This window comes from Haliotis cracherodii, unplaced genomic scaffold, assembly GCF_022045235.1.
Source record: "Haliotis cracherodii isolate W230 unplaced genomic scaffold, xgHalCrac1.p SCAF_3, whole genome shotgun sequence".
In the NCBI taxonomy this organism is placed as follows: domain Eukaryota; kingdom Metazoa; phylum Mollusca; class Gastropoda; order Lepetellida; family Haliotidae; genus Haliotis; species Haliotis cracherodii.
This window is the reverse complement of record NW_027266286.1, coordinates 67,815,196-67,842,335: the sequence shown is the minus strand read 5'-3', so window position 1 is coordinate 67,842,335 and position 27,140 is coordinate 67,815,196. Positions and strand designations below refer to the sequence as shown.

The 27,140-nt window shown below is 41.7% G+C and overlaps 1 protein-coding gene across 2 annotated transcripts; it reads right to left on the bottom strand.

The window, feature by feature from the left end:
• On the bottom strand, positions 1 to 26,933 carry LOC139473788 (organic cation transporter protein-like). Of its 2 annotated transcripts, none has more exons than XM_071256547.1 (10): positions 26,421 to 26,933; positions 9,127 to 9,352; positions 7,754 to 7,857; positions 6,882 to 7,036; positions 6,044 to 6,212; positions 3,917 to 4,129; positions 3,064 to 3,290; positions 2,459 to 2,640; positions 943 to 1,094; positions 1 to 302 (listed from the first exon to the last, which is right to left on the bottom strand). In XM_071256547.1, the coding sequence occupies exons 1-10, from the start codon at positions 26,564 to 26,566 to the stop codon at positions 212 to 214; spliced, it is 1,665 nt and encodes a 554-aa protein (XP_071112648.1). In that variant the 5' UTR covers positions 26,567 to 26,933; the 3' UTR covers positions 1 to 211. The 2 variants fall into 2 exon arrangements, with proteins under 2 accessions (XP_071112648.1, XP_071112649.1); XM_071256548.1 differs by lacking the exon at positions 26,421 to 26,933 and adding an exon at positions 19,318 to 19,649.
• Positions 26,934 to 27,140: the final 207 nt, after the last annotated feature.

Here is a 27,140-nt window from a genome sequence, read left to right as displayed (position 1 = left end):
GCCGTGAAACTGACGAGTATGAGAACATATTTTTACACTCGATAGCTATCCAAAAGCATTGCATGCATGTGAAACAATACAACCATTGTAAACATGGATAAATATGCAAATAGAATTAGTTTTTCACGTGTTAGTCCATGAAAACATAACACACAATTGAAAAGAATATATGGTACAAGCAATCGTTTTGTCTTGTTGCAATCTGTTATCTTCAGATCTTGTTGAAGGCTGGGTTGTCATACTCCATTTTCGAGGGAGACTTTTCGACTGTGTGATCAAGTTCATAGGATTTGTTACCGCTCCTGAAATATTGTAATCGACGTTCATTAATACATAGTTTGACATGTTTATTGAAACTGAGAGAGCTCAATTATCTATCATCAAGTGATACAACCCTAGGGTCAAATGAAAAGTGAACCTTTATTGAAAATTTATGCTAATGAGTATACATAACGGGGAAACGTGTTTATACTTTTTCAATATTTGCCTTTAAAAGAACTTCAATGTTTATTAATTAATATGTGAAATGGAGCTGCTTAGGAGACATATTCTTGGGTAAGACAATTATACATACCAAAGACTCTTATTGTACATCCATCTATGTTTAAACTTCAACAGATGTTTCATTGTAAAAATAATATCTTCTTGAAAAAATTATCAAAATATTGTAAATAGTAATGGCTACATTTAAATAACTATTATAGCTGACATCACTATTATACGTCACATCTCCTGTTAAACCTCAACATGCTACTTTTTGTAGCCTTTGGCGTAATAACGTTCTGTTCTGTTCTGTTAAACTAATTTTAAGATGACAATTGGGCCATGTGTACGTCCTTCGCGTCACACTTTGGTAAGTATGCAAGACTGATTCAACATATATCAAATCATTTTCCTATCTTCGATACCAAAATAAAACTTCAAGAGGCATCGGGAACTTACTTTCCGAAAGCTTTGGCATCCTCGATAGTTTCCGGCAGTTTTCGATTCAGTGTTTCGGGCAGCCACAGTGAGAGTATCCCCGCCGCCACTGTCACAGCACCAAACACCAGAAGGGGGAGTGCGTTACCGAAGTCACCACCAACAAGAGTGCCCTGTAAATAAAAGCGACAAACCCATTTCATCTTGACAAAACAAATTGTATTCCATATACACAACGAATGATGTTTGGTGGACATGTAAAATAAAAGGATGTATTTTCATCTTAATATGATACCATGTGTAAACAAGTAGTGGACTTTCGAGAGAAAAAACAGATGATTACAAAAAATATAAAGAGGTATCGTGTGATGGTGAAAAAGGAAATGACACATGACAATCAACAGAACATGTTGGTAGTCAGGAAATGAACGTTTCAGATGACTTAATCAACAATGGGTCATGTCCCCATGATTGGTCAAACATTCCTTTATAGGGTTCGAATCAATTATGCATGGTTCGAATCAATCTCCCAATGACAACTTCAGGGAGTCTTACCCACCCCTCTTGTAGCTCCTGGCCTAGTTCGACTAACGTCGTGGGTGGCCTTGGACCCCATGGAACAAAGGCCAGGCTGGCCATTGCATCTAGTGATGTTTTGCTGCTGGAGGTGGTCAGTTACGATACGTGCACGATGAGCACAAGCGTTATCGTCTTCAAAGACAAAACATTGACCAGCAGTGTGCGGAAGCGGCACAACTATTGACCGTCGTCTCATTAGTGATGTCTCCTGAAATTTCCTTGGAAAATATGCAGTGGCGTTCTGGCAGTCATATTGATCTCGCCCTATATCATTACAGACCCATCCCAAAATCTGTCATGTTGCCTTACGTCGACGTTCGCATGACGTTTCTTAGGAGCTCCACAGACACTCTGCCGGTATCCAGGAAGTCGTGAATCTCTGACTCATCGCGACACATTACACATGCCACGAGACCGGCACTTCCAGTTCCACGCACTGAACACCATCAACGTCTGGATAGGAGGTGTTGACTGGTTAACCGTGATACATCACGTGGTCGACGTTTACACTTTCCAAAGTCTGCAAATCTCAGACTGGGACACATAGAACATGTTGGCTACCTCTCGCTGAGTTCTACCAGTTTGAAGAATACCAATAGCCATTATGCGTTCATTGCATTGTAGACGAGGCATTCTCAATCTGATCACAAATACTGCTTTAAAGAAATAGAGAGCTAATGTGTTACTGTGGATAATGAAAATCAGCAATAATCATTTTTAGCGCAGGGCAATATGTCTACATTACACCGATGTTTCAAAACAATAATGACCACATACGTGCATAGAGGAACTGCACGGTCTAATTGCAATGTTTCGGTTGTATTGGGGCGTTACATTTTGGTTCCGATACTTACTATCTCTGGCAGGTATTTTTCAAACCTGATCATTCAGTCATAACATTTACATATTTGTGATCCCCTGCTTCTGTTTTACATTACCATTGTATTACTAGACTCACCAGATCAGCAACGTAAGGGGACAGGATTCCTCCAATACGGGCCGAGAAGGAGCTACCACCCATGCCGGAGTTTCTCACAACAGTAGGGAACAGTTCCGCAGCAAATATGTATATTATGGCAAAAGCAGCAGATGCTCCAAATTTACCAATCATTGACAGAGTAATTGTTACCCATTCCAGCTCTGTAAGGAAAATATACTGATGTACCATGACATATGAATTTGCAATTGTGAAAATTTGTCTGTGATGAGTGAGTGAGTTGGCTTTAACACCGCTTTGAACAGTATTTCAGTCACACCACGACGTGTCAGCTTTTGGGAACAAAGCCTGAACTAATGCAGGTTTAGGACGATTACCACTTTGGTGAAACCCACGAGCACGGTTATGGTGCTGACAAACCAAGAAACATAATCGGGAGGAACCTGGATTCGAACCCCGGGTATCTGGAGCGCACAAGGGACGCTACTCTGCACGTCGAATTGCCTTAGACGATCGGCCCACCCCTGTCCCATGTCTATAATGTCTTCCATTCTATATACAAGCAATGAATTTCTCACGACCCGGCACTAACATTTCTGAACAAACCTGTGTTCGCAACAACTCACCTGGGCCCCCATACAAAACGGGGAAGATGGTGGCAATACACGCAACCCCTCCCGTCAACATGCTGCCACAGTGTAGGAACTTCCGGCCCAGTCGGTCCAACAGAAACAGACACATGACGTAGGCTGCTGCCTCCACGATGTTTGCGATGGTAAAGTTTAGGTAGATGTCACCGCCGAGATTTCCAACGTTAAGACCCAGACCGTAGAAAACCATGCTGGCAACAAGCCTAGTGCGGAAGTTAAAAAGTGTTCAACATCAGAAGCACACCAAAATAATAATTAATAAAACATATCTGAGAGTTGGATTAATGGATCATGTACACAAAATGCTAAGCACAGGTATTATTTTCTTGATCTCTGAAATTAAAAAAATTGTTTACTGTACATTCTGGATGTTTTATATGATAGTGTGCTGTGGTGCCCAAAACTGTTTTGCCTCTCCCTTGAAGATCCGGGGTAGAATAGGTCTTCAGCAACCCATGCTTGCCGAAAAGGCGACTATGCTTGTTGTAAGGGTCGACAAACGGGAACGAGTGGTCAGGTTTGCTGACTTGGTTCAAGAATGGCATCGATCCCAATTGCGTGGATCGATGCTGATGTCAATCACTGGATTGTCTGGTCCAGACTTGATTATTACGAGTGCGGCGTAAAGCAACAAACCAACCAACCAACCCTTCAGAGAAAATGATTGACTGATGAAATATTCTGTTTCAAAAAACACTCGGTCGGCCTTTCGATGTGCATCACGAGTTCGTCTGTTTATATGTTGCCAGTTTAATACAGTACCCACCAAACTAAAATGTAATATCAAAGTAGATATATGCCTGATGTTGACTATGACAGTTCTACTGACCAGTTAAAGAAGATGATGAGTGTCCTGACGAGGAGGACTGGGGATGTGAACATCTCTGTGATCTTGGCCTGGGGACCGTCATCTAGAGTGTCCTTGTCAAACAGCTTCGGTGGAAGCGTCACGCCGTTCACTTCTGCCGCCTTCCTGAGGATTGCTTCTGCTTCCTCCTCGCGACCACGTGACAGCAGCCATCTTGGTGACTCGGGAACCAGCCTTAGGTCAGAAATATTTACAGAATTAATTAAAATATTTAATTGTGGTATATGTATATGTGTGTGTTTTATCACAAAGGGCATACCGCAAATGACCCATGCAGTGCGAACAGAACCTAAAGAAAAGTACAGCGGGGTCAAAAGCATACAAAACAAGAAAACAGCCTTATCAAATATCACCATCCACGGGGCACATTAACATTTTGTTTGTTCATTTTGTAGTGAACATAAACTATGAAAAAGAGTTCTAAAAGGCTTAAAGCCCCAACCTGTCTATAGATAGCCCGCAAGGTGGCGATGTTTCAGTTTCAATTGAGTGTCGGGTGAAGCTTTTTAAAAACCATAGTAAACGAGATCACAACTGACCGTTAAACTTCGTATCAACTTGCATCAATGCATCAATCACAGTGGGGGGAGCTTATTTACGGTTGCGTTATTAAAAGCAAAGCACATGGTCATGTGTACATGTGACACACGCAATGCATTTGTGGTGAAAGTGTATTGTGTTGTATATATTTACGGCAGAACAGCAGCAGAACATCAGTTTCGGTTAAAATGTTACAGTAACGATACATAAATACAAAATTGACGACAAGATTCTTTCAGTTCAATCCAAAATTTATAGATATTTGTTTGGTTTTGGTCATTGGCATTCAACAGTTAGATCCATACCACAAAAAAACTTAAATTATTACACATATTTTTAACTGTTTAAGTGTTTAGGAAGAAGCCTCATTTGAAGCACCAGAACTTTCGTCAATATTTCTTTGCTTGACTACAATATATAAATATGCCACATGCATTAACATAACAGTGCACACAAGCAACTGATAAATAAGTAAATATACCAGATGTTTTGACCTACATTAGGCGTAAAACTCCAATACACATCTTTCAAGACAAATTTAATTATGGATTTCTTTTTCTTTCACGGAATTTTCACACACAAAACTTTGATCTTTAGATCCACATTTGTCCCATGTGTTTTTTGTTCGGGGGATTTGGATACACTACGCGCACAAGTTTTTAAATACAATCTGGGATATCTTTCCCGTTTTGTCCACACCAATCCTTCATCTGCTGCAACGTTTAGCAACGACTAAATTCTAATGCCAATTGTTTTCAACTTATTTTAAAATGTCATAAAATAACTTAATCAATTATTGAAAGGCATTTTTTGGTATAAATTATATATTTTATTTCGTCCGCCCGCTCTCTAGTTAGTTTAGTGATAAACACATATAAAATATATGGATGGCCTTATACAAACGACACTTGGCATTCAAATCAACAGGGAATCTGGGTCACTGCCATGGGACTCACAAAGTTTCAAGGATCGAGTGACTTCGACATCAGGAGCTTTCGGACAAGTGCGACTCTGCCAAAACACATTGCTACTGGGCAATGAAAACATGTGACGGAAACGACAAAAATACAACTGATCACTTGAAAATATTTGTGACCAGTACCAGGATTTTCACGATCGATTTAACCACTAGGCTACCCGACAGCCCCAACGAACAGATTAAATGTAACAGTACCGAAACAGCCTAAGCACAGCAGGGACACAATTTGTGTTGGAATTAAATCTGTTCCGTCAGAATGCCTTCCACTGTCGTGGTTAGCGCGCTAGTTAGCAATATCACAGCTGTTTGACGGCGGCCTGGAAACTATCAATTCTTGACCAGGAAAACAGCTGCAACGCAATGTAATACAATGACATACAATCAGAAAAAAGGAGTGACAAAAGTCCATTTTAGTCTGTTCCTAAGCCTGAGTTTGATGTTACTGGCGGCCAATTACATCCTGGAATCCTCAAGGGCCCCCGATTTTAGACAAAATACTATTCACCGTCACGAGCCTGATCCGGCACAAAATTATAGAGATGATGTTGACATTAAAATGGTGCACCTACCAGTATAAGCCAATCAATAGCACAGCTGGGACGGAGATGACGAGTTGGAGATGATGCCAGTCACGGATGAAGTAGGCCAGACCGCCCACAATGAATAGACCCAAGCACCAGAAGAACTCGATGATCATACCAGCAAAGGTTCGTTTGGAGGGACCAACGAGCTCCATCACTGAAAAATACATAGATTTGATCAGACATGGATTAAATGAACGCATACTTTCATTAACTGTGATGTTTTTCAACATTCTTTTTCAAGAAACAGAGCACTATTTCTTGGTTAAACTTGTATCAAGCAATCCTGGGTTTCCTCTTGCTGGATCTATTAGAAAGTATCAAGAAATTTTATCTAATTGAACGGAAACATCACACCAATATAATATTTGTAAATATAATACTTTGTCCGTACTCTTAGTTAGATTTCTATATATTCAACCATATTGGCAACACTTATTGTCCACCCTCAGGAAATTGTCATTGTGGGTATCCCGTTGTTGGTTTTGTGCAATATCTGCTAGGTAGTTGACATGATTTCAGGTGAACAATGATTTGCCTTTGCATGTGTTTGTGACGGGTGTCACCGGTGGGGCACGATACGCTCGCCTTTTCGCGAACACCCGGTATCATCACTATTTGATAGTGATTCATAAACGCATGCTTATGATATAGCCGGAATAGTACAAACGACTCTGCTTTATGCAGAGATTTCTATTGAATATGGAAAGGGTCTTGTCGTTTTATTTAATTAGTATCCTTATAATCTGAACTTCGGAAAAAAACCAATTATTTGTATTCAAACTTTGTAAACTCGTGTCTTATGTCTACAATTGAGCTTACTTACCGATTACAAAAGATGATACGAAGAGGCCGATATTAGAAGCACCATTAAGGAATCTGAGAATGACGAAAGCCACGAAGTTCGGAGCAAACGCTGTTCCAACTCCTGTGCCAACGTGTAGCAGGATGGATAACATCAGAGTTGGTTTCCGCCCAATCCTAGCATGAAAAGTGTGTCGTCAGATATACATTTCTCAAATCTAAAACTGTCATGAAACATATCTTTAATTTTTAAAATAAGGTTTTTTTATGTCAGTTTAGTCAATTGATGAAGTGAAATGTGGTTAAACGTCGCGTTCAAGATGGTTGCACTTACATCGCGACGTGCATGCACGTGTATGTGTTGCTGCTTGTACTATACTGCCGGGCAAAAGAAAGTATACACCCATGTTTGATGGTGGCTAAAGCTTTTTGGCGACTTTTCAGCCTAGTAACGTCTTAATAACGTATACATTTGTCTGTGTCATCCAGTGTCCAAGAGTCTCTTTAGCCCGACAGTTTAGTCTGAACTAATGCCGGTTTTATGGTGCTAGCCCGCTGAGATACCATGACGCCGTTTCACGTGGATAGCCAACTCAGACTAAGTATACTGACTGCGAGCCGACCAGTCCTTGATTCAGTCCCTTAATGCCGAGCGCCAGGCAGGGTAACAACAAGAACCATATTTTAACGTCTTTTGGTATCACGCGGTCGGGGATAGAACCACCGATTTTCCGCTCTCCGGGAAGACGCTCTAGCCACAGAGACGGTTTTTAATCAAGAGGAACAAAGATTACACCAAGTCACAAAGGATGTGCCAATATGTGATCATTATACATTCTGCTTTTCAAAACACGAAACATGGAAATACCTTCCGTATTTGAAGGTTTTACCTACACGTCGGAGACAATGCCCAGAACAAGAGATCCACACAGAAGTCCCGCCATCAGAATGCTGTTGGCAAGGGACCTCAGGCCCTTATCGTTGCAAACCATGTTCAGCTGAAAATACAACAGCATTGAATTCAGTTTACCCTTATGATGTAACCAAAGAGGTATGGCTGAATGATTTTATTCATCAAGAAACATTCAATTATCCCAACCATCCAGTTTTCTGTCAGAATACATTATTGCCTCATTAAAGACATTGATTGTAACATATGCATTACTGTTATTGTAAATGGTGAAGGAATACGTGTAATACGAACGAACATTCTTCACTGAATGTCAATGGAAGCTTTTGTTGTCACTCATTGTAGACCCGAATTTTATCATCAGAGGTACATGCAAATATGTAGGATATTCTCTAACAACCTTTACGTAGTAGATATGAGAAGAATCAACGGCGGTGGTGGGGTCCAATCCGACGAAGTCTGTGTTGCCGGCCACCAGCTCCAAGATATCATGTGTTTGTTACCTTGTTAGTGTTTCTTTTTGAATAAGCAAACAAAGTCGACAAAACCCTTTCCATATTCTTTGGAAATCTCTGCCAAAATCAGTATCGATTGTACGATTCCGACTATATCATGAGCATGTGTTTATGAATCGAAATGCAATAAGATGCTTCTTTCACTGAATTTAGAATTAATGTCATTCGTAAATAAATCCTGAAGCTAAATAGATATTTGCTTGTGTAGCCCAATCACAAAATACATATTATCTGACAGATCCATTGGGCGAAAAAGTCAAATAGTCGGGGGAAATTATATAAATGACATACATGCTCAAAGGCTTAATTGCATCATTCATGGTGCTACATGATAAATTACACCGATTACACCCTTTGAGGCTTAATAACATGAATAATGCTTAATTATTTTGGCAATTTCCTTCCACTAATTTACCCTACAGAACTAGAAATAAGACACAAGTGAAACCGCCTCATCTGTTTCATATTAAAAGGCGTCAATCGGGTCTTGCTCAGAAGTTGTTTGGTCAAGGTTACAACATTCAAGACTAGACGTGTGGGGGATATTCCAGTGATCAAAATGGTTTCCCATGCAATTCTCTATTTTGACTTGTGCCACATGTCCCCGTGTTTCTTCCAGGTGATCACTTGACTTGCCTTTGTATGTGTTTGTAATTAGTGCTACCGGTGGGGTAGGATATGCTCACCATGTCGAGAACATCTGGTATCATCATTATTTGATACTGATTCCTAAACACACGCTTGTGGTATAGTCGGAAGGTACAATGGACATGCTTTTGGAGAGTTGTAATGATTACGTGAAGGGTTTTGTTGCTTATATTTATATGACTTCGCTGACCTACCTCTGTAATAACAGTGTTCTTGAAGACGGAGTTGTCGTACACCCAGGCGCTGCATTCCTGGGTTGTTCTGTTCTGACCCGCCGGAACATCGTTCTTGTAGATGAGACAGGAGTCCCGGACGCTGACGCCTTTCTCCGTCTTCCAGGGTATGGTGGCGTTAAGGAGGATCTCATGGTCAAGTCCTTGTACGTTAAATGTGTCGTTGCTGACACCGGGGAGTGCACATCTACAACAATGTGGGGTTATTAAGTTGACTACTGACAAATGTTCAATCAAAATATAAAGTAGTTTTATACACGAAAGTTCATCACACGTTCGGAACACGCTAACACAAGGGGGGCATGGGTGGCCCAGTAGTCTAAGGCGCCGCGATTCGCCGTGCAAAGTCGGTCCCTTGGGCACGCCAGAAACCTGTGATTGTGGGTTCGAATCCCGGTTCGCCGCGAATATGTTTCTAGGTTTGTCAGCACCCTTGCTCGTTTGTTTCAGCGAAGCTGTAAACGTCTGAGACCTTTATCACTTCGGGCTTTCCTCTCATATTAAGCTGACACGCCGTGATGTCACTGGAATACTGTTAAAAGCGGCGTTAAACCTAACTCACTCACACGCTAACACAAGGACCTGAACTGCAAGCCTTGCATGGATGCGTCCGTGTTTCAAGTTGACAGCAATGACGACCGTTACCGCGTTTTTCAACCTCGGATTGAACGTTAGGCTGAGGAGTGTGTTGTTCAACGTTCTGCATTAGGTGGTGGGCGCATAATGGTATAGGGAGGCATCCCCGCACATCACAATCAGACCCATGAACGTCACATCACTTTACAACAGGACCGTACACGACCTCATGTTGCACGTGTGGTCACAGACTTCATTGGACAACAGAACATCCCGCACTCCTGTGGCTGCTGTTTTGCCAGATATATCGACTATCGACATGTGCGTGATGAAATGAAAGGTTATTTACGTCGACTTTCGAAACCAACAAGTGACGTTGGTCCAGCTGTGACAGGCCTTGGTCAAGATCTGGAATGACATCCAACAAACCTCCAAGAACCATCTTGGGTCTTCAAGGAGGCGCCGTCGTCACCATTGTGCCACTACTTATGGGGGCCCTTTTACTGACCTCTACTTAATCTACTTTCCATAACTTCTTAGATATGGGACCGCCTCCGTGGTCCAGTGGTAGAGAGTCCGCCCGGAGAGCGGACGGTCCATGGTTCGATCCCCGACCGCGTCATACCAAAAGACGTTAAAAGATTATACTTGTTGTTACTCTGTCTGGTGCTCGGCATTAAGGGGTTAAGGACTGGTCGGCTCGGAGTCCGTATACTGTGTCTGAGTGGGGTATTCATGTTAAACTGCGGCATGGTATCTCATTGGTCTAGCACTATAAAATCTGCATCAGTCCGGACTAGTTCAAGCAGCCACACACACACGTGCAAGCACGTCGCTACATAAGTGCAATAATCTTAAACGCGACGTTTATCCCCATTTCACCTCACCTCACCTCACCTCACCTCACCTCACCTCACCTCACCTCACCTTTTAGATATGGACGAATACATGAATATACAATATAGAACAGCATGGGAATCAGAAACTATGTCACACTATGTCACGACACTGAATGCAAACACTGTCAAAATATTGTATCTAAACTCACAGATTTCGACTGTCACTGTTTGTTGAATACAGTCAAGTATGTATCGTCTTTAATGTTATGTGACCTTCGCTATCTGAGTAACCGTCGCTAACATGTACGTAATCTTGATTTACCTTTCACATCTCCTCACATGTGAACGAATATATGGATAAACGAAATAGGACGTCATGTGAATTAGATACTATGCACACACAGTGGTAACAAAACCTCTTTGAGACAAGCCTATATTTACCTTCCATATCTTCTCACATATGGAAGAATACATGGACATCAACCATGCATAAATTTAAATACACCCAGCCTTACGTACAATAGAAACATTGTACACACGGTCATACCAGACTAGGTCACAATACCTGGATGTGTGTTTGTGAAACAAGCTTCGCCGTCAATATTGTCCCTGTACACACATTTATTTAAACCGTGAGGTCGCATGCACTGTTTATATTCTTTTAGTATCGGTATGAATACAGCTAGACATATATCGTCCTTTATGATGTCAGAGCGAGTAGCCTGCGGCAATGTTCACCTAACAGACACTTTAACAATACTTGTGCAATATGCATTTTACACAATGTATCTGTACTTGCTTTCATCACGTAAACATACACAAAGCGATGGACATCTTTTTTAAAAGAAGCCTTTTCTAATTACGATTCGGAATTCTCACAACCATCCTGGTTTTTTTTAGGTATGCTTTGAAATTGAATGTTTAAGACTTCAAGTCAGTTTGGGGTTTGCAGGTGCAATGCGAATAACATCGCGTGCAGCCAGTATAAAGTTAAATAGTTGTGAACATGACGCTTGAATAGAAACCTCGAACCAGTATGTGTGTGAATGAGAATATTATCCTTCTTGGGGCCGATTTGTTGAAAAGAAATGTGGTCACAGAGAAGCGAACATAACATCCATGTTGGGGTCGTGAAATTGTCACGTGGAGCCGTTATTGTCCATTACAATACATTAGCTGTGCGTTAAAGTGAGTGCGACACGTGACAAGGCGGTAAGTTGGCAGTGAGCAAAACTTTCGATTGAACTATAGAGAATATGAAGGAACTACACTGTATGTTACTGTTATGTAGAATACACAGCGGATAGAGTTTTCCTAAATGAATAACATTTCAATAATAACTTGGCAACATCTCAATACAATATTTGCTCCATAACCACCAACATAATAAATAGTGGTCGACCCAGTAACAGTAAACTGAGGTGCAAATGAAACTATACCTTGCAGATATAATATCCAAAAAAGGAACTGTACTGGCGCTTTGTCAGCGCTCAAAGGATACTTCCGCGAGACTTTATTTTTTAAAACTGAACTAAATTTGAAACTTTCGATTTTTTTAAATTTCAATGACATAACATAATTCGGTATACTCTGGTTCACCACAAGACCTATCTATTTGCCAAGTTTGGTTAAGATATCTCTCATGGTTTTATTAGTTCTGCTCCGGAAACGAAACGTGTCGGGCGGAAAGACGACAGGGCGGACAGCACCCATTCCTATATCCTCCTTCCACTTCGTGGCGGGGGATAATAATGAATATCGCAAAATCGTTTTACTGAACAACAAATGTAACATCCTCAGGAGCCATCCTCAGCTGTTTGACTTATCATATATATTATACTCCTCTATAGTCATCGTATCCTTCACAGCTTTGTTCCATTCATAATGGTATGTTCTTAGTGTGTCATTGTGCGGTTGCCAATTAAAATAATGCATTATTCATTGTAACTGTGATAGCGTAAGCAGTTCTGAGACCGAAGCATCAACTAGTCATATTGGACACGGCCTATATGTACGACAACAGCCACGTTACGGGTATCTTGACGCACATCACTGGGGATTTCATAAAACAAAAGCGTGATGGAATGATCCGTGTGTCATTGGCGCACATAGATCTGTGCTCCACACATTACTATGAATTGGGCGTCAAGGCGCATTTATTGCCCTACGTCTATTAAGAAGGTCTGTAATGCATGGTTTTTCCGTTCAAGACTTTCAAAATGCTTTCGAAAACGAATTACTTGAACGCTGATATGTGTTATTATTGGACGACACAGTCAGCAATGTATTTACTATTTCACGACGGTCTGTAAATACAAGATCATAAAAAAATAAATGAGTGAGTGAGTTGGGTTTTACGCCGCTTTTAACAGTATTCCAGTTATATCACGGCGTGTCAGCTTAATGTGGGAGGAAAGCCCGAAGTGATGCAGGTCTCAGACGTTTACCACTTCGGTGAAACCCACGAGCACGGGTATGGTGCTGACAAACCTAGAAACATAATCGGGTCGAACCGGGATTCGAACCCACAATCATAGGTTTCTGGCGTGCCCAAGGGACGCAACTCTGCACAGCGAATCGCGGCGCCTTAGACAACTTGGCCACCCGTGCCCCCAGTACAAAACAGGACTGGACGTTTCTTCAGTTGACTCCAAAGTTGACAGTACTTAATTATGGTTCAGTCAGATTTCTTCCTCAGTTTACATCCTGGCCTGATATGTGGCATTATTTGATATGCCATTTACACCAAGTTCTTTGATCAAACAATTAATGTATTGATGCTTACATGTAATGGTTATGTTATTTGGGGTCTTGTCAGTGGGAACAACAACAAACTTTTCATGTAGAGCAGCCTTAGACGACTGGCCACCCGTGCCCCCAAATAAATAAATGATTCTGGAAATGATACCTGCCGGTAGAAGCAACGATACACGATGTAGGGGTATGAAGGCCTACTATCAGCCAGGTCATAATTTAAACCACCCTATTCTCATCCGACCGATTCTCCCATGCTACAGGAGACTTGACCAACACACACGACCTTTGCTACTGGGAGGGCGGGGGATGCTTATCCTCTCCAGGGGGCGTTATTGTAATTGCCTCTCCGTTAACGAGCTTAAATACATAAATGTAGCTTATATATTATCAAACACAAAAGTAATTGTTATCAGTTAAATTATATAATATTAACAACACGGATTTACTTGTTGATGTCATCACTGTGTGCACAGCGAATCATTTATTGTCAGGTACGTCATGCTAGCGTCATGTTGGTTTGTTGGTTTGTTGTTTAACGCCGCACTCAGCAATATTCCAGCTAAACGACGGCGGTCTGTAAATAATCGAGTCTTGATCGATGACATGCATCAACCAAGTCAGCGAGCCTGACCACCCGGTCCCGTTAGTCGCCTTTTACGACAAGCATAGTCACTTTTACGGCATGCATGGGTCTCTGAAGACCTATTCTACCCCGGAATCTTCACGGGTCTCTAGTGTCATGGCGTTATGATTATTGTTGGGTTCAAAATGAAGGTAAAGTCACACCTCAAATTTCCCTTGCCTTTCCAACTGTTGTACACAATCATGCATATAATAAGGATTGCAAATCAGCAAAACAGATGTCTAATTTGAAAGTTTGATTTTGTTTAAAAAACCTTGGGGATCAAGTTTCAACTCAACTAATGCGTAAAATATTATGACAGTTACAAAATGTATTTCAGTGTTTGTGGGTATACACCTGAGCTGTAAACAGTATCGTGTTATAATTCAGTAAAAGTAAGTGCTTACGAAGTATTGACAGAGAAGGGCACGCCATACGTGACCTTCAGAGCGGCCAGGACGAATGAACAGCTCATGTAGAACAAACAACCTTCAGTGGTTGTTCAAACATAAATAATGCAGGGTCAGTATAGCGCCAGGCAGTGCGGGTCTCCGCTTTATTATACTACATTCTAATAAAACATCAGATCAGTAGAACATAAATATAATGTCACACTCAAAGGTTCATAGATCGCATATGAAATATGGCAGTAAAGCCATGAATATTGTTTGTTTTAATGTTTAGAAATGCAATATGGTTCTAGTGAACGATCTAGATATTTTCAACGTGGCTCTGATCAGATCTTTCAGGATACATATACTCGACCTTAGACTTTAGGCGCCTCAGATTTTACCTTCGCAAAAAGATTACCAGGGAACTTAGCGCTAAGGCTACCAGTACATAAGCAATTTTTTCACTTAATACCCTACGTATCTGTCAACGTGGCCTTGATCGGACCTGTTCAGGATATATATACTCGGCCCGATTTAGGTGAACCGAATTTTGGAGCCTCCGATTTCACAAGCGAACTTAGCGCTAAGGCTACCAGTACATCGGCAAACTTTTCACTTAATACACTACGTATCTGTAAGGTTACAGGTACAAGCGACATTACCCTGTCTCGTGATGATGGAAATCGTAGGGTGATAATCTCAACGTAGTACTAAGTCTACTGGTACATTAAGGTACGGGTCTCCAATCGTTTGTCACTCTCAAATGGCCTTGTGGCTACCAGTTGTTTCCAGTTTGCATTCTTTGTCGGCCTTCTGGACAACCGTTCTCTTCTGGTTACATTACCAATCATTCCTCGGGACTAGGTTCTGATTACATGCAACGCAGGCTTTATGACTACCAGTTTTTGTCATTGCAGTTCCATCCAATCTAATGACCTGTTCCCATTTGATAATATTCTCCACAGGTGATGTAATCCACTGCTGTTTGCCCCAACTCTGGCCACTCATTCATTGTAAGTACCGCTTGTTATTGCCCCAACTCTGGCCACCCATTCATTGTGAGTACCGCTTGTTATTGTCCCAACTCTGGTCACCCATTCATTGTGAGTACCGCTTGTTATTGTCCCAACTCTGGTCACCCATTCATTGTGAGTACCGCTTGTTATTGCCCCAACTCTGGCCACCCATTCATTGTGAGTACCGCTTGTTATTGTCCCAACTCTGGCCACCCATTCATTGTGAGTACCGCTTGTTATTGTCCCAACTGTGACCACCCATTCATTGTGAGTACCGCTTGTTATTGTCCCAACTCTGGTCACCCATTCATTGTGAGTACCGCTTGTTATTGCCCCAACTCTGGCCACCCATTCATTGTGAGTACCGCTTGTTATTGTCCCAACTCTGGCCACCCATTCATTGTGAGTACCGCTTGTTATTGCCCCAACTCTGGCCACCCATTCATTGTGAGTACCGCTTGTTATTGCCCCAACTCTGGCCACTCATTCATTGTGAGTACCGCTTGTTATTGCCCCAACTCTGGCCACTCATTCATTGTGAGTACCGCTTGTTATTGTCCCAACTCTGGCCACCCATTCATTGTGAGTACCGCTTGTTATTGTCCCAACTGTGACCACCCATTCATTGTGAGTACCGCTTGTTATTGCCCCAACTCTGGCCACCCATTCATTGTGAGTACCGCTTGTTATTGCCCCAACTCTGGCCACTCATTCATTGTGAGTACCGCTTGTTATTGCCCCAACTCTGGCCACCCATTCATTGTGAGTACCGCTTGTTATTGTCCCAACTGTGACCACCCATTCATTGTGAGTACCGCTTGTTATTGCCCCAACTCTGGCCACCCATTCATTGTGAGTACCGCTTGTTATTGCCCCAACTCTGGCCACCCATTCATTGTGAGTACCGCTTGTTATTGCCCCAACTCTGGCCACCCATTCATTGTGAGTACCGCTTGTTATTGCCCCAACTCTGGCCACCCATTCATTGTGAGTACCGCTTGTTATTGTCCCAACTGTGACCACCCATTCATTGTGAGTACCGCTTGTTATTGCCCCAACTCTGGCCACCAATTCATTGTGAGTACCGCTTGTTATTGTCCCAACTGTGACCACCCATTCATTGTGAGTACCGCTTGTTATTGCCCCAACTCTGGCCACCCATTCATTGTGAGTACCGCTTGTTATTGCCCCAACTCTGGCCACCCATTCATTGTGAGTACCGCTTGTTATTGTCCCAACTCTGGCCACCCATTCATTGTGAGTACCGCTTGTTATTGCCCCAACTCTGGCCACCCATTCATTGTGAGTACCGCTTGTTATTGTCCCAACTCTGGCCACCCATTCATTGTGAGTACCGCTTGTTATTGCCCCAACTCTGGCCACCCATTCATTGTGAGTACCGCTTGTTATTGCCCCAACTCTGGCCACTCATTCATTGTGAGTACCGCTTGTTATTGCCCCAACTCTGGCCACCCATTCATTGTGAGTACCGCTTGTTATTGTCCCAACTGTGACCACCCATTCATTGTGAGTACCGCTTGTTATTGCCCCAACTCTGGCCACCCATTCATTGTGAGTACCGCTTGTTATTGCCCCAACTCTGGCCACTCATTCATTGTGAGTACCGCTTGTTATTGCCCCAACTCTGGCCACCCATTCATTGTGAGTACCGCTTGTTATTGTCCCAACTGTGACCACCCATTCATTGTGAGTACCGCTTGTTATTGCCCCAACTCTGGCCACTCATTCATTGTGAGTACCGCTTGTTATTGCCCCAACTCTGGCCACCCATTCATTGTGAGTACCGCTTGTTATTGCCCCAACTCTGGCCACCCATTCATTGTGAGTACCGCTTGTTATTGTCCCAACTGTGACCACCCATTCATTGTGAGTACCGCTTGTTATTGCCCCAACTCTGGCCACTCATTCATTGTGAGTACCGCTTGTTATTGTCCCAACTACGACCACCCATTCATTGTGAGTACCGCTTGTTATTGTCCCAACTGTGACCACCCATTCATTGTGAGTACCGCTTGTTATTGTCCCAACTGTGACCACCCATTCATTGTGAGTACCGCTTGTTATTGTCCCAACTGTGACCACCCATTCATTGTGAGTACCGCTTGTTATTGTCCCAACTGTGACCACCCATTCATTGTGAGTACCGCTTGTTATTGCCCCAACTCTGGCCACTCATTCATTGTGAGTACCGCTTGTTATTGTCCCAGCTACGACCACCCATTCATTGTGATTACCGTTCATTGCGTGTCAACGTATTCCGATAGCCTGAGAAGCTGCTCGTGTTTTCAATCATTGGTTTACATTGTTCTGGCACGATCATGTACAGGCTGTCGTGATAAATGTGTGAAATTACAAACGAACTAACTCGCGCTGTGTTCTCTTTGCTCTAATGGGTAGGGCGGGTGGCCAAGTCATCTCAGGCGCCGCAATACACTGTGCTCAGTTGCGTCCCTTCGGCATGCCAGGAAACATTGATTGTGGGTTCGAATTCCTCATTGTTTCTTGTTTTATCAGCACCATACCCGTGCTCGTGGGTTTCAAGAAAGTGGTAAACGCCTGAGACCTGCATCCCTGCGGTCCATCCTCCCGCATAGCCTGACACGCTGTTATATAACTGGAATACTGTTAACAGTGGCTTACGAGATGGCGTACGCCATTCACGTTTCCCATTATTTGAGCACTGAACTGTATTCATGTCGCATACTTTACATAATGCATAATAACATCAAAATATAAACATCAGCCTCAATCCTTTATCATGGTTAATACGGCGTTCACAAAACTGTATGCGGACATATTTTTGTGTTGGTTTTTACGTCGTTATCAGCTTTAAACAAGGTAGGCCGGCTTTAATAATACAAAACATGTATACATTGTTCTTATTCGCCGATCCTTATAAAATTCCTTTATCGTGAGTTATATTGTGCATCATGTCGACGTGGGTTTATGTCACTCCTGAATACCTGTCAGTCAGTGATCCCTGCTCCTGCACAAACTGGCCTTTGTGTTCAAGCGTTTACAGATTGAAGGGATCAAATTTCAAGTGTATAGAAACCTATGTCACATCACCTATTTAGTCTGCAGATGTCACTAAAGAGTCAATGACTGATAACAATGGTGAATGGGCAAACATCAGGGTGAATTGTCAGTAAACACAGGCTCTGGAGCTCACCTATATCCTTTTGCTTCTCGGTAAGTTTTGTAACACCAGCTGTGTTCGAAACATCATGAACAAGGTAATTGCTACCTTTCTGGATGTACGTGCACGTGATAGATCCATGTGATTTTAAGTGGCATGGTATGCACAGATCAATATAACGTACACAATTCATCATGTCACACATCAGCTTTCATGTATGGCCTATAACATTCTTATCAAACATTTTTGTGATAGTTCTCAAATTATCACAAATATTCAAATTCAAAACGCAAAATACTACAATTAGTAGTGCATTGGCCTGCACGGGAGCTGTTTTACACACATGAATGTCACGTACATGTCAAACATGTCCAAATGACGAAAGAGCACACCGTATACCCGCAGGCTATTCACATGTCGCGAAATAATGGGGGGCGTTTTGGCCGTTGACATTACAACGTATACGATAGAATTTCTCTCCGTCCTACTCTTGTGGTAAAAGCGCATGCAAAACAATCACGAACAGATTTAATACTTAATCCCTAATATAATTTGTGCACTAAATATATCATCATATGTGTAAGATAAATATGATGCACTAAATGGGTTGTTGATGAACGCGAACCCTTCTATATGTTGTGACAATAAACCCAGATCAACACTGTGCAAAATAACACTGCGATGTCTACGGGTAAAACAATTTCCAAAAATCACTTACACTAGTCATCTTGAGCAACATGCCGACCAATTGTCGCTTATATATAGTTCAAACTTGATTTTCAATAAATACCTGTGATCTGGTATGTTGAGAGTAAAAACAGCGACCAGCATTTGCATTGCAGTGAAGACACCTGGGCAGCAGAGTAGAAAGTACATCCGTTTCTGGTAAGTTCCAAAAGCCCCAAGATACTCAAAAACATCGTCAAATTTCATTGTGAATCTTGAACGACGACCTTTACTTCCAGTTTAAACAATGAAGCATTGATGCACCAGAAGGGCATGTGCAGTGTTGACTATGCAGAGAACTCACAGAACAGGTGCCCGTTAGAAGTCAACGTTACCCTGCGCACACCTTTGTCGAGTGAGAGGGAGCTCAGCTCTGTGGTCGTTTGTTTGTGTTTCTTTGATACTAGGACAGGCTCTTGTCTCGGGGCCGCTAGATAGTTCAAATATACCGTTCATCGTTCAACCACAGTGCAGCTCAGCCAGTGGCGCTAGCTGTTAAACATGACACTAAACCTGAGTGCAGAAAGTAAAAATCTCTCTTGTCATACAGCCTTTTGGGTTCTTTTTTTGTCACTCTGAATCATTGGTTGGTTGGTTGGTTGGTTGGTTGGTTGTTTAACGCCGCTCTCAGCAATATTCCAGCTAAACGACGGCGGTCTGTAAATAATCGTGTCTGGACCAGACAATCCAGTGATTAATATCATGATCATCGATCCATGCAATTGGGATCGATGACATGCATCAACCAAGACAGCGAGCCTGACCACCCGATCCCGTTAGTCGCCTTTTACGACAAGCATAGTCACCTTTTACTGCAAGCATGGGTTGCTGAAGACCTATTCTACCCCGGATCTTCACGGGTCCTGAATCATTATGCATAGATACAGATACGAACCAGATGAGACAGTTTCCGAGGTCTCTTCTATTACTAGTTCGGATGGGTAACTCAGTGGAAGGGAATTGGCTATTTGATGGTTATTGAACATATCAGACAATGGTCATCCCCGAAGTTAAAATTAAACTTCTTGGCCAAATTCCACTATTACGCTTTTCGTAATTAAATCACGCACAAGATCAAATTTCTCGAATTAGTTTAAAACCATACATTTTCTTTTCCCTTTGCATATACGTAAAGGATTGTAGCTCTTTCAACATCATCATGAACAGATCATTCAAAAAGCAACGAAACTGTTTTGAAATGGGTATTACAACCACAAGAAGGATAATTTGAATAATGTTTTTTACTGCTTGTGCTTTGTAATGTCGGTTTAATGCACTGCATTTGTACTTTACTCTGATGTAAGACACAATCGAATCTCGCTGTGTCGAACACTTGGGGAACTGGAAAAAAGTTCAAGTTATCCGAGGTTCGAGACACCAGTGGAATCTTGTTAAATTTGAATAATTCTGTCTCCCAAATGAGTTCGCGACAACAGGGAATTCGACACATCCCAGTTCAACACAACCAGGTTCCACTGTTTATCATGCAAACGTTTACTTGCAGTAGTTTTGTAAACATTTTGTTTGCGTCAGTAAAACCATACCTAACTTTAACATCTCGTAAACTGATAACAAAAGCGAACAATTTGTTTTTCTTAAACAAACCTAGCAAAAAGACGCTGTGCACCAAATGTTCACGAGACATGCTTTATGAATACATTGCGCCAATGCAGGTACGTCGGACGCTGTTGTCGGATACAGTCGACATCAAGCAGGAATAAAAAGGTCGTATAGGGTCACTTTCTGTCTACAACGAGAAACACGCAGCCTCATTCAGTAACCATTAACATACGTTTGACTGACGGTAATGTTAGGATTTATTACTGTCATAAACACGCCTCTGTGTAATAAAGAGTTTGCTTGTTCACATGCATATGCCGGCAAGCACAGGTTAGGGTAGGAGCGGGTGTGAGAATAGGCAACATCAGTTGTGGATGGATGTATTAGCTTCTAGTGACTAACCATTGGTTCCGAGAGTATAATTATAACCACATTAGCGAGTGAGTATGGTTTTACGCCTCTTTTAGCAATATTCCAGCAATATCACGGCGGGGGACACCAGAAATGGGCTTCACACATTGTACCAATGTCGGGAATCGAACACGGGTCTTCGGCGTTACGAGAGAACGCTTTAACCACTAGGCTACCCGACCGCCCCTATAACCACATTAACTTTCCATACTTTTATTGATAAAAAATCGAACATTTTGGATTAGTTATCAACTGTATCTATGTGTCTCACTACCTACATTCATTTTTTATCGATTTACTTGAATTATGTGAATTTGACCTATGAAAAGAGTTACTGTCAGCAATACTAAAGCAATATCACGGCGGCGATGTAAATGTCAAACATCAACGTCAGAGAAGAACAATATTCGACTATCCGCAGAAACATTCCAAAAACATTGAGCGCAAAATGTGTGAACTGGTCACCAAAAATCGCGAAAAGGATAAATATATCCTGCCCTAAAGGTAGCACTCGCAGCTTGCATAACTTACATTTGAAAAAGTCAGTGTTTGATGCCTGGCCCCGCAGAACCACTAACCCAGAACATTGACAACGAACACCACACCCCATACCTGTTTGGTACCTTGACATGCAATTAGTCAGGTCACAAAGCCCGATCTGGATCACTAAAAATATAAAAAGAAACATTATAAACCCCCCTCCCCTACCAAATGAATCAACAAATAGGAATTTCCCTGCGGTCACGATTTTTAAACATTAGACAACGCATTAATCACTGATCGAATAATTTTCTAACTTGTATATTTGATTTATGTGAGAAAATCTGAAAAATGAATCTACCATACATTATTTTTTCACGTTTTCATGAAGATTACCTTTAGAAGTTTTAAACGATGCACATTGTCCAGTCGACAATGTAACTCTGATCTAAATGCCGTCACACCCCTCTACACAACGCGAGAACGCTCGATAAACACGGCCGTCCGAAAACATAAGGCGTCCGGAAAAATATGATTGGACGACATAAGCATTTCAGGAAAAACATATTCACCAAACGTAAAATTCAACATGGCAACCATTGAGAGGCATATGCAAACAATTTAGAGATGTGATCGCACACAAAATTTAAAAGACCACACCTTTCTATCGTTTATGAAATGTATTTTATTACTTTCGATCTGCTACCATTCTGCAGCAATGAATGTGTACACACACATTTCTGAATGAAAGCTAATGTCTTTGGGGGTTTATTTGTGTGAATGAAAAGACAGAAGATCGTATTAGATTAGGACAATGAAATTATTCCTATATTAGGAATTACATCTCAAGCATATTTTAACTATAACATGCAACATATGAAGTAGGAGACACCAACGAGATATTGTAAGGAGGAGAAAGTGAATATGTGTTCTACTTAATGCGTCTCGTCTTCCCTGGGGCAATTGCTCTACATATTGCCACGTCGCTTGCAGGTCTGCATACAATCAATTAAAAAACAAAAACCGGGGCTGAATAGATGACTCAGTCGATAGAATGAGCCCCGTGCAGATACAAACGTCATTATATATTCACATCATGTAACATATTCGTAAGTCTGACGAACAACGAGAGGAAAACAACACCGTGACAATACTGCTGCGCTTGAAACTTGTTTTTTTTTTTCGAAATATTCTGTACTCCAGATAAATAAATGAGTTGAATATATTGTGGCCACTCAAGCGATTACAAATTCAAGGTTTGCAATGGGGTAATTTGAATGAATGTAACAGCAGGCGGCAATATTCCAACTGTGTCGCGTCGGTGTGGACCCGACAGAACAGTGATGTCTAGAGAATGGGCAACCATCCACACCGGCAGGTGACGTGCGGTAAATGGGGTTTAACGTCGCGGTCAAGATTATTGCACTTATATAACGACGTGCATGAACGCGTGTGTCTGTGGCTGCTTGTACTAGTCCGGACTGGTGCAGGTTTTATAGTGCTAGTCCAATGAGACACCATGCTTCAGTTTAACATGAATACCTCACTCAGAACAGTATGCTGACTTCGAGCCGACCAGTCCTTGTTTAGCTCCTTAATGCCCCCTTAATGTCGAGCGCCAGACAGGGTAACAACAAGTACCATCTTTTAAGCATCTTTTAACGTCTTACCCCCGGACCTTTCGCTCTCCGCGCGGACGCTCTACAACTAGACAACGGAGGCGATCCCACGCCGTCGAGGCACGATGGGATGGGAAGTTTTTGGCGTCTGACCATCTGATCTTCAGCCGGCTGTTACAAGCATTATACGTTGGCGATCCATTCTTGGAATTCCCATTGGAGCAAAAATGCAATGGGGAAACACGTCTGGCATCTGTTTGTTGATAAACGCCGAACACAACATTAGAGGCATTCAACAGTTGGGAAATTACATTATTTTAATATTGCATTTGTATAGCGCCCAACCTTCCAGTTACATTGATCTTGGCTGATAATAGATTTATTGTCATAAAATGAATAGTCTCTACGTTAAATTATTTGTAGTCCTGAGACAATAATATTCTGTATGTCACTACTTTGGACTACGGATCGTCCCGTTAGAACAGTCTGCAAGTGTGGGCTTTGGAATTGGAAACTGAAGTGACATTCAGCAGTGTTTCAATATATGGCGTAGAGATTACAGAACAGTGTTTCAATATATGGCGTAGAGATTACAGAACAGTGTTTCAATATATGGCGTAGAGATTACAGAACAGTGTTTCAATATATGGCGTAGAGATTACAGAACAGTGTTTCAATATATGGCGTAGAGATTACAGAACACTCCGATCAGATCTGCAGGTTTGGTGAATCTCTCATCAACTATGATGATCCACATCAACTCTTGATGAACTTAATGCTGCTCTGGATCTATCAACAGAGAGAGCAGCAGGACAAGGACCAGGCAGCAGAAAATAGACAAAAATCATAATAAGAAGAGAATATCCTCTGGCAGAAAGGTTGCCCTGGAGACGACGCCCCCCAAAAGTTACTGATGAGATATTGTGTCTCACTCTTTGTTTGTTTACTCTTCCTTTTTGTTCATGCCCGTTTTAATAACCAATTAAAATATCTAAGCATTTCTGCTTCGTATTTACTACGAGGGGGTCAGGAACACAGGGACCTACGTTTCTTGAACAATCCACAAATCACCGGCACATTTGTCGACCCGGTCGCCCTCATCTTCTGTATAAGGAAGATGTTCCTGAAACCAATACAGGCGGCTTGCGTCACAGAAAAGTGGAACCAAAAGTGGTCAGATCATACGACAAGCCTGCGGCTTCAGATCGGTGTTGTGTTAGACGGTATGTGACGTCGGTATGAGACGTCTCATCGGAGGCAGGAGGCGGAGGGTCGAGGCGGTCATACACGCTTGTGACAGTCTCGTCACCGGAAATCAACACAACAGTCAGGTTCAGCGATACCTACCGGCCATAACTGTCTAGGGAACCCCGCAGCTCACGTACCAACTTTTTAAATACTATGCACAATGGAATATCCAACAATATTATAAATACAACCCTGTAAAATGTCATGATTGTTGTCATAATTTACCAGTGGAGAAATCCCTTTCAGGAAATAGCACATGTTCTGGTTTCTGATTACATAGATTTGGGTCAACCGTACAGGATTTTAAACCTCATGGCATTATTTTTCCTGGTATAACCTTAGGCCATATTTCTATTTTGGATTACGGATTTTGACCCATATAAGGGCTAAATTTTCAGGTAGCTAGGTCGTAACAAATGAAAAAATCAAATTTCTAACCAATTATTTTCATTTCTTCCAAATGATAAGTGGGTAGGAGAGACAGTGGGAACAGGAGCAATAGTGAAAGAAACGACATAAAGTGTTAAGGCTCGATTGGCTGTGTAATGCAACAATAGACTCTTGAAGTTACATGAATTCTTTCCAAAATCTAATGTGTCCGCGTCTTCCCAAATGGAAACTTGCAGTTGACAGCAAGTGGTGCCTTTAAATCTATTTATGTTGATAGGAAAGGAAATGAGTTGTGTTTTCTTTATAACATGTTACTTATTTCTGGTTGGTGGAATGAAAACAAAACTGCTTTTTATTTTTTTTCACCTTTTTTTTAGTCGGTTGATTTCGTAAACCAAGTTTTAAATTATACTTATACTTTTCTTCATCGAAAGAGAACTTAATAGTGCTTCCTGATTGAAAAAAATCAACATAAAAAAGACGCTTGTGATCGAGATGTAGCTTGATAATAGAGGTCTGTACTTAATAGGGTCTAGACAGATTACAAGAGCCAGCTCGTCCTAGAACGATGACATACAGTTTCCAGGGAACCGACACGACGATAGGTACGTATTTCTACGGCGAAATATCCTCCTTTCGATAAAAGAACATTGCGATATAGACATTGCTTATTTACTTTTTCTTACTTACTATTTATGATACTGTCACCATCGCGATACATCGACATATAAACTCACCACTAGTGTGTGGTACCTAGATGCGTATTATCTTAACAGCATAACAAAAGGGATGAATCGCCGTTACAGTATTTCAGTTACAGCACCACGTGGCAGCCTAAAATAACAGGGAGGAAAGCCCGAAATGATGCAGGTGGTCCACGTTTGCAACTTTGGAAAACAAAAACACGGGTATCGAGCTGAGAAAGCATCGAAGAACAAAAAGCTTTCTCAATAAAGTCATGACGTCGGTGCCATCACCAAAATTGCATACATTCAGCACCATCAAGAAATTGTGTACTCGATTCCATTTCATCCTGAACAAGGAAAAGGAACAGAGACAAGCAAAGGTTATTCATTACTTCATTTAGATCCTTTAAATATGATTAGTTCTGCTTGTTCTTGGGCCGAATATCCACATCTTGGTGCTGTTGTACAAAGGGATCTTAGCGCTCAGGTGATCGGAACTCACATACTTTAACATAGACTTATGATCATTGTAGCGCTTGAAAAACTAATGAAAAAAATGCTGAATCTGAACACTCTTAGGAGCATTTGAACAAAAAGGGTCGTATTAAAGAATGTAGAAACATTATGTCAGGTGGCACAATCAAATAGAAACAACATCTAGTGTGATCTGTTGCGTTCAAATGCTCTCATAATCACGTCAGTGTTGGCGAACGCGTCCCTCGTTCTTCACGGTAACACGTCGTGGATATGTCATTTTGAGGCCAAAATCTTACCTGTGTTTCGGAATGTTGAGAACAAAGACTGGACTCAGCATCTGCATCGCACAGAAGACACCCGGGAGGCAGAGCAAGAAATACTTCCTTTTCTGGTAACTCCCAAAAGCCCCAAGATGATCTTCAAGAATATTTTCAAACTTCATCCTGATTAAGTGTTCCACGAGTCGATCCAAATACTACAGAACGTATTTAGCAGTTCCCGTACGCGCGTTTGTGTCCGTTGCATTCGATGTACAAATAGTTCCCCTTGTATTATTGCTTCTCAGGCTGTGATGTCTTAACACAAACACTTAGACCCAAAGCAGGTGCTGTTGTCCAAATCTTACTGTTCTATCTTTGTGATTCAATATTACAGATGCACACTTAGCATATTTCTCTACATTGAGAAATAAAGTATATGCTGCGGGCACTTCTCATCCAGAGCCCAGGTGTGTTTTCTGGGGATATTAGTAAGCATTAGAGTGCTCAGTGTATAAATTTACATATTCAGAGGGGTCCTGGGTCTTGCTGCAAAATTACAAATTCGCCACTGTGTATACGGTTGACTACCCATTGATGCGTGCGCATATTCTTGAGAAGAAGATGATTTGTGTACGCTGGTGTTCTTCACAATGATTACCCTCATAGTTTAATGCTGGTATGTACTTTCACATGAACCTTGGTATATGATTGGTTGGTTGGTTTGTTGTTTAACGCCGCACAGCTATATGACGGCGG

Bases quoted from the DNA above. Each gene is read 5' to 3' on its own strand.
- LOC139473788 (XM_071256547.1), bottom strand. From the start codon at position 26,566: ATGAAGTTTGAAAATATTCTTGAAGATCATCTTGGGGCTTTTGGGAGT. The intron at 7,037-7,753 runs GTAGGTAAAACC...TTTTCATGCTAG, and splicing joins CTGGGCATTGTCTCCGACGT to GATTGGGCGGAAACCAACTC. The intron at 2,641-3,063 runs GTGAGTTGTTGC...TTTTCCTTACAG, and splicing joins CGTTTTGTATGGGGGCCCAG to AGCTGGAATGGGTAACAATT.